This window comes from Phallusia mammillata, chromosome 5, assembly GCF_965637545.1.
Source record: "Phallusia mammillata chromosome 5, kaPhaMamm4.hap1.1, whole genome shotgun sequence".
NCBI lineage: Eukaryota > Metazoa > Chordata > Ascidiacea > Phlebobranchia > Ascidiidae > Phallusia > Phallusia mammillata.
Window position 1 is genome coordinate 8,981,806 of NC_137256.1, and position 12,485 is coordinate 8,994,290.

Here is a 12,485-nt window from a genome sequence, read left to right on the forward strand (position 1 = left end):
GTTAAAATTGGATTTAATTGTATTGATCGTATTATTCCACGCACAATATCGAATTAGACATTAAAAAAAAAAATTGTAATTTTTTTTTTTGTGGGGGGGGGGGGGCACAAACCTTACACTTCAGTAAGAAAGAATTGAATGAAGTAATTTTTATTAATTGGTTGTTTCAATGCTCTTTAGAGAAAATAAAACTGTTTTTTTTTAAATATTCAAATTCTTTTACAAAATTTAATGTGGAATTAATTAATTTGTTCTTTTTGCAAAAAAGACTACCGGTATTTGTTGCACTAATTTCACTAACCAGTTAAATATGTTGTTTCTTGTTTTCATACAGAGCCTGGGCGTCTGGGCAGCCAGATAATTGGCAGAATGCTCAAGGGTCTCAAGAAGACTGTGTTGAAATTATCAAGCGAGATGGCGGTGCTTGGAACGACAAAGCTTGTGCAATTCCCACAAACTTTATCTGTGAAAGATCAGAAAACGCAGGTACAAGTAATATATATATATAACTTGTCACTAAAAAACAAAACGCACAGTTAGATTTTTTGGCCTTAAAATAAGTATTTTTGGGTTTGAAACACTCTTTTTATGCTATTGTTTTCAATTTGACTTGCTTTTCGTTAAAAACTGGTTTGATTTCTTAGTTGTATCGGTGCTTATTAAACTTGCGGTACTTACGGCAAAGTGGTACGCCTTACCTGAGGTATAGCATATGTGCTTCTAAAAGCAAAGGCTTTATGTTAAAAAAATTGCTTGATTGCTTAAATTAGACCAGTGGTCATTCAACTTTTAAAGAGTTACGGCAAAATAACAAACTATATTTTGCAACATATTTTGCTCACCAAAACCAAACAGTAATTCTATAAATAAGTTAATTTGCAAATAGCATGGGATTAAAGAGGCCTCCTTTGGTAATTGTTGTCAAACATACTTGTATTGAATTGAAAATGTCCTAAGCATAAGGTTTGCAATCTACAAAAAAGATTTTGTTAAATGGTTATATTGCATGCAGTTAGCATATTATATCCTCAAAATAGTTCTGCTATATTGCGTCTACACAAAAACTGTTATTCGACAGTAAATTCTTCTTATCTTTGTCTCTATGCTGTAAACCTCGTTTTTATTCTAGTGGATAATAAGAACTGTGATGACACAAACGGCTGGGAAGAATACGAAAACCGCTGTTATGTAATAATCGATTCCAAAATCCCTTGGACATCAGCAAATACCGCATGTAAAGACCTGCAAGCCAATCTGGTCAACATAGGTACACAGACAGAGCAGTTTTATGTTTCGAACGAGGTCAACGAATGGAACCAGCGTATTTGGATAGGACTTTCCTCTGTGGTAAGAATGGAGATAGTGTATAATTGTTTATGACTGGGGGGTGGACATTTTAATGAAGAGTCCTTCAAACTTTGAAATACCGCGTACCAATTTACTTGATCATTAAAAATGGTAATGACTTTCGCAAACCAACATTCTTCTGTGTTGTATAGTGGCTTGTACAAGCTGAATTTAACAGTTATAAAAAAGCAGACATATTCCTATTTGTAGGTTGCGCTTTTGGTACTATTAAGGCAGTGGTTCTCAAACTTTTTTGACCGCGACCCAAATCGGAGTTTTATGAATATCTCACGACCCAAGCCTTAAACATCAAAATATTTAAATATTATTATTAACGAGACGAACTGCAATTTCGAGGCCATGCCGTCGCCACATAGGAGTCTGCCCATGTCTAAATGGCTGCAGGCTTAACGAGGTCGATTCGTTTGACAACACTGCATAACAAAACACACATTGTGGCTTTGCAGCACCATGATCATTGATAGAAGTGAATCCCAAATCTAAAAAGCTTTCTTGTATGAATACTTACTCATCCTTAAACGCTTACTGTTACATCTCCACGTCTAGTTTCGCAAGATTACCTTGTCCTATTATTCCCCGTGCTATGACCTTACAATCGCTATGTGAGTAACAGTAAAATTGGAAGGCCATTGTCGGTATGTTGTAATGATTGGTTCATTTACTGTACAACGTGTCAAATGAGGTGACTTTACTACTACATTAAGAAAATTCGTTTATGTTTACTTAATACAGTAATAGTTCGTTTGGGCAGAATTGAATCACTGCAGCGCGACCCATTTTTTGACCCTGCGCGACCCATGTTTGGGTCGCGACCCATACTGAGAACCACTGTATTAAAGCAAAACAAGGAATTTGTTAGTTGTAATGTTAATAAACTGTAACTAAAAAAAAGACGTCAAAAATTACCTTGTGTGTCAGGGGTTGCAGACCCCTGATTTATATATTCGAGTCTAAAAATCTATTTATGCCGGGTATGAGTATTTTGCAAGTTTTAACACTTTATCGTGTACTTGTTTTCGTTTTGTAAAACTTTCAATTGCACGTAACGATTGTGCAATTAAAACACATACCCGAAAATGTTTAGCTATCTCGTTCGTTTGTTTTATTGTGATGAACAAACATTTTGATCAATGGTTGAGCTAAAACACCTTTACATTACTTTCGTTACCGCATTTGGTTTGGAATGGGTAGCGCTGTACGACATATAGCCACGGCTTCGGACCAGTTTATTCTTGACATAAAATTGCCATATGCCTATTTATTTTACCTTATCTTGTAGCAATAAGATTTTAGCCAAAAAGTCCAAATTTCGAGTCCGACTTTATGACACAAGTCCAGTGTATTGTCTTGATTTCTGATAGTCCTTTAGTAACTAAGGGTGATACTTAAAACCGCATAGTACCGCGCGGCATGTTGCTTGGTACAAAGTATGGTAACGGAAATGTGAGAATATAATCCCCAACAAGAGTGAATTGGGTCAGATTGTACAGTTATTTCAGTTACAAATCCCTACCTCAACCCGAAAAACTCTAATCATCAACGCTTTGAAAATCAGCAAAAATGCAATTTTTGAATAAAGATATATCTCTAACCGGCAGTGCTTTTAAAATCCGATAACTGACAGTTTTTGCTTACAGTATATTTATATCCTAGAAGTTTACTATGTGATAACTTGCCTTACCATACGGTATTTAGTACCACCGTAATAACCTGTCCTAATTTGTTCAGGGTCACCCAAGCAATCAGCTATACTGGAGCAACGGCGATGAATTCACTGATTCTTCATACAACAACTGGCCACCGACAGGACCACCTACACTGGATCCTGATAGAGATAATTGTGTTGAAATTGATCCCAGTGTATCATACGGTAAAACAATTTGTGATTTGTCCTCGTGTATAGCCCATACAAGTGTAAACTGTGTGACTACAACTTTTTTTAGGTTTGAGGTTTCCAATTTTTTGCATCATTAGCAAAAATTTTCTGGCTTAATGTGTGCTGTGAAGTGGTGCAAAATGTTTACTTATTGTTTTACTGCTGGGACATATATAGTTGAATTTTAGTGCCCTTATATCCCTTTTTGCTGTATAGTGTTGCAGAGCATTTACAGCTGCATGGTTCAAAGTTTTTGTCACTTACTTCTGGGGCAAATTTTTGAGTTTTTGTGCCCTAAATCTCTTTACATAACATTTTGTTATCAATTTGCCTGTTCTGAACCAATATTTTGGTTGACAACTGATTTTTTTCTGTTTCAGATGGACCTTGGGGAATCGACCGATGTGGAGAAGGTCACGCTTTTATGTGCGAAAGAGGTTACACTGGTAAGTAAAAAAATGTTGATAGTTTTTAATCAATACAGCATTTTACTTTCGATATTCACACTCATGTTTTGAAACAAAATTACGCATTGTAAATACCAACGTACTTTACAAACTATTGCAATACTGGTATTAAATATAAAAAAAAACAGAACAAACGAGCACTTGCCACCTTTTATTGTTACGTAACAGACGCTGTTTTCTAACAATGCCGATGGCGCGAATTTCAATGCGCGCCTTTTGCCTAATTGGGAATACCAATGCCAATGCTTTTTTCACGCTAAACTGGTAGCGGTTTTTAGGCTTGTTGCTTGAAGTCTCACTAAAATGATACTGCAACTATCAGTAGTTTTGGAAATGTAAGTGAGATCTTTTAGTCTTGTATGTAGGTCGGGTTACCAATGTGCAGAAAAGTACATGCATTTTTGTGACAGAAAGTAAGCATAGACATTAGGCAACACAGAGGTTTGTTGTATAAATTGCATGATCTGTCGCAATGGGTTCTTAAGATATAACAAGTCTTGGGTACCTAAAATATAACAGGCAGAAATTTAATGTCTACAGTTTAAGCATATCTGGATTGTAACTGTTATACCTGCAAAAAGTTTGGGTAAATTTGCACTATACCACACATGTCTTAGCCTTTTGGGCAAAATTTGGAGTGTTTTTTGATGCCTTTGGTACAGTATCGATATAAACGAATTTGCTACAATGGATAAAACCAAAACACAGCTCATCGTGAAATGCATGTAATAGTGCAACAATAACTAAATTTCACTTACGCTGCTGTATACGGCAGTTATAGTAATACCACACTTCAAGCAAGTTATGTAAACTCGCAAGGTTCAGCAAACCCGACGTTACGTTGAGTGTCAATGAATAACCAACCGTTTGTTGTGTTTGTATTTGTAGTGGGAGATAAAGCATCAGTATAGCAGCTGGTTTTGGTGCAATAAACTTTGAGATTTTTGTGTAACCTATACCTTGTAGCTATTGTAAAGCTAGGATCAAATGCGGCACACCACTCGACCACTGACATAAACCAAAAGTTTTCGGTGTTGAGTTGCTTTTCTGGAAAAAAAGTGTAAGGTCAGGCTACTGCTTTTGGATCTGGGCCTAAAATTCGTCTCTCATACAACTTTGACTCACATTTGTGCTGCCTTTTTAAACCTTGTTTTAAAAAGTTGACCCAAAGTTCGGTTGACTCGTATTTTTTTGTTTCCTTTTATTGTTAACTACCAGTGCCGGATTAAGGGTCTGCTGACCTGTAGGTACATTTTATAAGTGGCCCGAAAATCAGGGTTCCCAACTAAAAAAATAGAATTATCAGTGTTGCCAAATCATTTAAAGTGGCCTGGATTTTTGACTGGCCTGTAGACACGTGGCTACTTTGCCTAATGGTTAATCCAGCACTGTTAACTACCGTAAGCCTGATAATCTGTTGGTGCAGTGGTCCTTAACGTTTATTATAGTTTATGGTCTCCAAAGACCTCCTCAAAACTCGTCGCTTGCTCATGAAAAGGTAGAACTCTGTGCATTGAAACGACAAAAGGGTGACAATGGCTCACTTAGTACTGTATAATACCAATGGTAGGCCTAGTCATCTTGATTTTTAACCACATTAAAGGTTTTTAAAGTTCAGGAAACTGAAAAGGTAACATTAACAATAATTCCTTCGTTGAGCTGCTGTTGTTCTTGCAAGTCTGTTGAATCTTTTTTTAACTTATAAATTTAGTGCAACCAATCAGTTTCTACTGAGCTGCAGTTCCTTGCTCAGGAACCACACAAGTAGCCGAGATAGGATTAAAACCCAACACCCTGTGAACGCAAGAAGGCTGTTCTAACCGCTCAGACATCTTGGCGTCAATGTTATTAATATCTGTTAATTTTATATTTATGCGTTTAAGGGACGTGTGCGGATGGATGGCGAATGTACGATGGCAACTGCTACTTGCACGCAACTGCCGAAAATGCATGGGAAAGTTGGATTACGGCCGACGCGCTTTGTACAGCTATGGGAGCCAAACTATTGAGGATTGACAAGTAAGTGATACCAATTTTGACATGACTGTCTCCTTCGTAACCTAAATGTACGTAACCGGCCCTTTCACTCTTCAGTACAGACGAATCCAGTTAATCGCATAACTCGTTAAATTGCATAAGAATCGTAATTTCCAACCGCAGCCGAAATCGTTCGCATAAAAAATGCCAAGCAAATTAGTTTTGCGGCTAACCGGATTCGTTGGGTAATTATTTTGTGCAATTTCCGACCAATCTAAGAATATAATAACTGATTGTGTTTGTGCCCGTAGCTAATAATTTTTGAATTTTAAACGTTTTTTTCATACACACAAGATCTCTGAGTTTACTAAGGACCACTACGAGCAACAGCCGATGTGTACGGTGTAGCCACAAATTCGCCAGTTATGCGCGCACAGCTTAAAAGTCACATTTGCCGTAGCGCTTTTATTTTGCTTTGTCACCCTATAAAGTAACTCTGAGTGTTACGCGTGTCAAACGAAAATTTATGACATAAAATTTTGATAAAAGTCTTACCAAATTCTCCCTACCATTTAACTGTTGAGGGTTACTGTTGCTCTTCTTTAGTGACGATTTGGAAAAATACGTCATCGCACATCTGCCAGACTTCCAGGACGCCGGGGCTCTTGGTCTGTGGCTCGGGTTTTCGGATACAGACACTGATGGAGTTTTTATGTGGACAGATGGACAGCCGGTAGACTCAAATTACAAAATATTCGGTCCGAACCAGCCCCGTGACCAACCAGTAAGTTGGATTTATCAGCAAATCTTTGTAAAAATGCGCAGTTTTATATGTAAATAAAATCGTTAATATAAAAGTGTGCTGTTTTGTTTAAAAGTCGCTGTTTTTTTCACTGGTTTTCCAATTATCAAAATATATTTTTGTTGCGTGTATCTTTTCAACATAAAACAACATTCTGAGGAAGTAGTTTAGACATAATAAAATGCAATTTTAACCTAGCACTTTATAACTTACCAAAAAAAACCACTTTATGCAATAACGTTGGCATTTATGACATAACAACGTCCGTTAAATTTGGAAAAGTGTTTTAAAAACTTTTCTATGTTTTTTTTCAGGGCGCTTTCGACTGTGGCCAAATCTTCACCGGTTCATCATCGGGTGTTTGGGAGACAGACGACTGCTTTAAGAAACAACCTTTTATTTGTCAAATCCCAACGGGGGTAGACGTAAGCCCCATCGACCCCCCAGCAGGTATGATAACACGAAAATATGATTTTTGAAGGTTTACCACTGCACAAATCGTTAACATTGATTAGTCGAATAATGGGAGAAAACGTGTCAGTAAAGTTTTTGCATTCAAAGTCGTTGTCAAATTATGTAGGATATATTTGCTTGTTATTTTGTTTTTGTTTGTCATTCTCTATTTTTGGCATAGCCTGATTGTTGATACAAAACTAATAAAGAAACGTTTAGAACCATGGTATATAAACAAAACGAATTAGTTTGGATAACCAAGCGGTTCTCAAAGTGGTCGTCAGCAGCTTCCTGAAGAGGCGTTTGTTATAATATTGCGGGCGATTGTAACAGAATGCAATAACAAGGAAAATTTAGTCATAATTATAAACAAATCTAATAAATCGTCCAGCATAAACAATGGGTAAAATGTTTTTGTAATATTGACCACTTGTCACATGAAATTTTACTTCTAACATGTCAGTGTATCATAGCCTAAAACCGTCATTAAGTTTTTGTAACTAAGGGTGGCGTTTTCAAATTACCAACTGCTCTTTCTCTTAGCACACAGTCCTTATTAAGCCCAGCTGATTGTGGTAAAAGAGGTTATTGAACTCGGTTTACGTTAGTTCGCCTGTATCGACGCATTCCATTGTAAATTGCTGCTTTATGATCAAGACAAACAAGTTAATAAATTAAGCCTTTTTGTGTTTTGGTCTGTCTGCGAGCTAGCGGCCGCTTTCAGGAACTATTAAAACGATTTTGCTGCAGCTTTGCAAACTTTTATGGCGTGGTTCTTTGAATCAAATGTTTTTTGACCAATGTCACGTAAAGGTCACACACATGAATAATTATCCTGATGAAGGCGTCTTGTATAGGACGTCGAAACGTCGATTGTTTACAATAAAAACTGCTGGATGAGCAATACTTGGTCTAACATTATGCCTGGCAGCAATAGCTTATTACATGAATTACCGTTTACAGCCAAACCCTTTATTTATACTTGAAATATCGGCACTCACATCTCCCTTGTTCAGGACTTTTACACCCCTATTTGCGAACGTTTATTGCATTGGTTTTGAAAGTGGACGCTTGTGCTGGTATACCATATATAACGGGGCTCAATAGATAATAAAAGGGCAACTTGGGACGGTTAAATAAAATCAGACAGTTAAATTGGAATACAACAACAAACAATATCATGTGAACATTCAAACATAAATAAACCAAATTGCTTGGTCGAGTATTTCCCCTAACATTGAAAGTTTCTTACTTGAAAGCTCATGTTGTTAAGTCAACTTGCCCGTAAAATATATTTGTTTTGAGTTTTGTTTATATTTTGTTGTCTTGGTCTTTCCTGAGGCTTTGAAACCCTGTCAATCACACTTTCGGGTCTAAACGGGCTTCTCAAAAACGATTCGGATTCGAGCCTGGTTTCAGGCTTGTACTTTCGGGTTCGGGCCTGGTTTCAGGCTTATACTTTCGGGTTCGGGCCGGGTTCGTGCTCTAATTCACTGGTGTTTTCCAAAAATAGTTGTCCTTTATTACTTTTTTGCTATCTTTTGTTTTTTAGTGTATACTAGCATATTTAGATTAATAACGGAGTGAATTTTCAACTGAAGTAGCTATATGAGTTCAAATTTGAAATCCCGCCGGATTATATTTTAATGAGTTTTAAACTTTTTTATTTCCTTTAGATGTGAACATGGGTTGTGACCCTGGATGGTTTGGATTCGACAACCATTGTTATTATTTCGAGTCGTCTCGTGAGGTTGCTTGGCAACAGGCGGAAGAAGAGTGTGCGGAATACGGGGGTAACCTAGCTAGTATCGTAACAGCAGCGGAAAACGCCTTCGTAACAGGTAAACTACAGAAAATTTACATAAACATAAGAGTCCGGTTAATCGCATAAACTGTTTCATTGCATAGGCATTAGGCATTGTAAATCTTAACCTTGGACCTTTGTTAAGAAAACTGTCTGATCGCAAAACCCGGATAATTGCATAAAAAAACTTAGCAAATTGGTTATACGATTAACCGGATTCGTATTCACTGCTTTACACAGTTGTTCTACAGCAGTAAGTGCTACTCATTACAGTGTTTGAAGTGCACATATATCTGTATGTTTCATGTAAAAACCCCATACAAATCAGCTTTATAGAGCTCTTCTGGCAATTGTATTTTTGCAATTTTTCCGTTCTATACAGGTCGCCCTTATCAGGGTAAATAACACTGAATGCGCATAGTACAGTGCGCGATACACAAAGGGAAAAAAATTAAATGCAAGTTTGCGTAAAAGAGATCAACAAAGTTGATATTATGCCTGTCGGCAACAACTTATACCTTATGCATCAAAACAAAAAGGGGAAACAAAAAATCCTAACTTACAAAAATAACGTCATATAGGTGCAGCACTTTTCACTTTGTTTGTACGCAATCGCGAAAAAAACAATCATCAATTACGTTGCTATGGCAGAATACAAATACCAAACGAAAATGACCTTTGTAAGTCAAATAAGACCCATTTTATTTTACAGGACATGTTACTAGAGACGTCTGGATCGGTGGTAACGATCTCGCTGCTGACAATAAATGGGCGTGGAGTGATCAATCTCCATGGGTTAGTACTTAGTGGTTGGTATTAGTGATGCACCGAACCCACCTCAAAAGGTTAAAATTTTAAATAATATTAGCACACTCCAAACCTCAATTTAAATTATCAACTTATAAAAGTAAAAATGTCGATGTAAGGTAAAATTGCCGTTCATAATTTTTCATGCACCCTTTACCGATGTTTAAACCGAAATTTCCAACATTTCAAGTGTTCACAGAAGTATTTTAATATCTGTTTATAAAATAGGGGAAACTAACTTAAGTTCATATAATTTATTAATCAAATTTGACTATTTTCATGTCTACAAGATTGTCGGAAGCTTTAGATATACTAAACTAAAACTTTCAGTACTGAAATCAGTCTTCATAAAATATATTATATTGCATAAAAACAGACTGATTTCAGCGTACTAAAAGTTTTAGTTTAGTATACATACATTATTCGCAACTGGAATCGTCTTTAAAGAGTGCGCGTTGGTTCAGGACGGTTTCTGTATAAGCACAGTTCTTGTATTAGCTTTGGAATGCTATTCCTAATAATTAATACAAAGCCTGCATAACTTGCTTTTGAATTTCCTCTTTGCTAATCAAAGCTGATTTACATTAAATGCGCTAACACATGACATACTTGTTTTGCTGTAAGTATTAAAACCGCTAGCTTTGTAATAAATCTTGCAAACTAAAATCTATTTCAGGCATTTGATGATTGGTATTCGGGGGAACCGAACTGCGGTACCTGCTGCTTGCAAATATGGATGGGCGCCAACTTCAAATGGGACGACACACCGTGTAATAATCTCAAGCCGTTTGTCTGCAAGAAACAGATGACAGGTATGAACGCTAGTTCTTGTTTTTTTTTCTTTCAAAAAGAATGCCATATATGTTTATTGTCCTTTTAAAATGCCAAAATGCATTTCTGTTAGTACTACACACTACCTTTCCATTAGTCTTACCATACTTTAACGGTTAAAGGCTTAACCCCTTAAACGTTTATCTGAAAGTGCTCCAACATTTTTTTATGTGGCTTAAAGTTAATAATCAAATCTGGAAGACATTAAAACAATTTATCACAAATTTGCTTAACCGAGTAGTTTGAGAACTGAGCTTATCACAGTCAGTAGTTCTCAATCTGTAATAGTTGGTGTCTCACATCGATGACCCTTGAAACCAGTGACATTTTTAGTTTTTTCTTCAACTAAGATCTTTTGCGCGCGATTTGAAACAAGAAAGTTTAATTTTAAAATGTCATTTATTGTGATAATCAGAATGCTGGCAAGAACTTGGTATGGAAGACGGTCGCATCTTGGACCAGGAGATTACAGCTTCATCTATTTATGGGCCTGGTTGGGAAGCTACTGAAGCGAGGTTAAACAACGTGAATGATGCAACCCACACTGGTGCATGGTCACCCAAACTCGTTTACGCAGGTGACTTTGAACTTTATACAGATATGTTTAACAGGTTACTTGTTCCCAACAAGAAAACGAACTTCTGGTATAACTTAACATCAGTTGAACGAAACTGATTATGCAACTTGGAATTTATAAGTTGTGTTTTTTAAACCGTTTGTTAGTTAAACTGATATCTGACATTTTAAATAGAACTATCCTATAATAACGACACAGCGCAAAACGTGTTTTCACCCAAAATTACCTTAATCAATGTAATATTTTTTGTTGTTTAAATTTAAACCATATGTATAGTTTATTTTTGTTCCTAAACCTTAACATTCAAAATCATAACTGCTGTAATACGTCAGAACAACGAGAAAATACAACAAAATACATTTTTATTTTTCTTGTTTATGTGGTTAAATGGAACTTCTGGTTTACTGCCAAACAAAAATTCTTAACTGAGCTTTTAAATCAATTTTATCGTAGTTTTTTACATTCTTTTTGAAAAAAAATCAGGACCCTTTCGAGCCCTTTTTATTTCGGTCTGTGTGTGCCCAGTTTTTAACATCCTAATATTGATAAAATTCTAAAACTTATGGCCATAAATGCGCATTTGGTGTTTCAGATTGTGCGGCTATTGATCCCCAGAAGCGCTTGGATTGTGGGGCAGGATCAGAACAACAATGTCTTGACCGCGGTTGTTGCTATGACAACTCCATAGCTGGTGTCAAATGGTGTTTTCACTACGGTAAGTGGAATGATCCGAATATATTGCTCCTTTAGCCTACAAAATATGTTAAAGTAATACGAAAATATGTGTAAATAACGTGATTGATCGTTTCATGTGTGAAATGTGGTAAGGTTTCGAAAACAAATGTAAGCCAGATGATGTTCGCCACGTTTTTTATTGTAATTTTTGCTTTATTGGCTACCTAAATCCATTACCCTAAGCCGCCTAAGGCTTATAGAAAAGGCAAGAAAAGCGGCGAAATATTATTACTTTTCATTGACTTTAGCTGAAAATAATACACAGATTTAGCTGAAATAATATTTTTCGATTTAGGGACTGTACCTCCAGCGGGCAGTGAATGGATCCAAGTCAAATTGGTTCCTTCGAGAACCGTCTCAGGGGTCACCACACAAGGGCGCCCTGCTGATGTCAACGAATATGTCAGCAGCTATCAAGTGGCTTACTCCAATGATGGCGTCAATTTTCAGTTTGTCAAGGACAGAACTGGTGGCACACAGGTATATGTATTTACTTTCTGTCATCACTCTTATTTTACACTTTTATTATCTACCACCAGCATTTTTTGACAGAATTATAGATGTTTAACTGAAAAAAATTTTAGTCAAGATAATTCCCTAATAAGTTGACTAAAAATTGTCGGTTTTGGGTACAGCACATTAAACTTTTGCCGACAATAAAGCAAACCTTTTGTAACACAAAACGTTCATTGGTAAATGTTTGTCAAAAGTTGTGGATTTTTTCATGCAGTTTTTGCAGCTATGCAAAAGTGTCTTTGTGTCACAATTTTATTTAGCTGATATAAGCT

At 36.4% G+C, this 12,485-nt stretch overlaps 1 protein-coding gene across 1 annotated transcript in view; it reads left to right on the forward strand.

Moving 5' to 3' along the window:
- The window catches only part of LOC145230171 (uncharacterized), a 44,834-nt gene that overhangs the window by 4,822 nt on the left and 27,527 nt on the right, over positions 1-12,485 (forward strand). Inside the window, exons 5-17 of the mRNA XM_080095552.1 lie at positions 335-486; positions 1,130-1,347; positions 3,097-3,238; positions 3,625-3,690; positions 5,595-5,730; positions 6,295-6,472; positions 6,805-6,940; positions 8,620-8,784; positions 9,460-9,542; positions 10,231-10,366; positions 10,801-10,962; positions 11,555-11,677; positions 11,993-12,177. Of these exons, the coding sequence (XP_079951678.1) occupies positions 335-486; positions 1,130-1,347; positions 3,097-3,238; positions 3,625-3,690; positions 5,595-5,730; positions 6,295-6,472; positions 6,805-6,940; positions 8,620-8,784; positions 9,460-9,542; positions 10,231-10,366; positions 10,801-10,962; positions 11,555-11,677; positions 11,993-12,177 (1,882 nt within the window). The remainder of the gene's footprint in view (positions 1-334; positions 487-1,129; positions 1,348-3,096; positions 3,239-3,624; positions 3,691-5,594; positions 5,731-6,294; positions 6,473-6,804; positions 6,941-8,619; positions 8,785-9,459; positions 9,543-10,230; positions 10,367-10,800; positions 10,963-11,554; positions 11,678-11,992; positions 12,178-12,485) is intronic.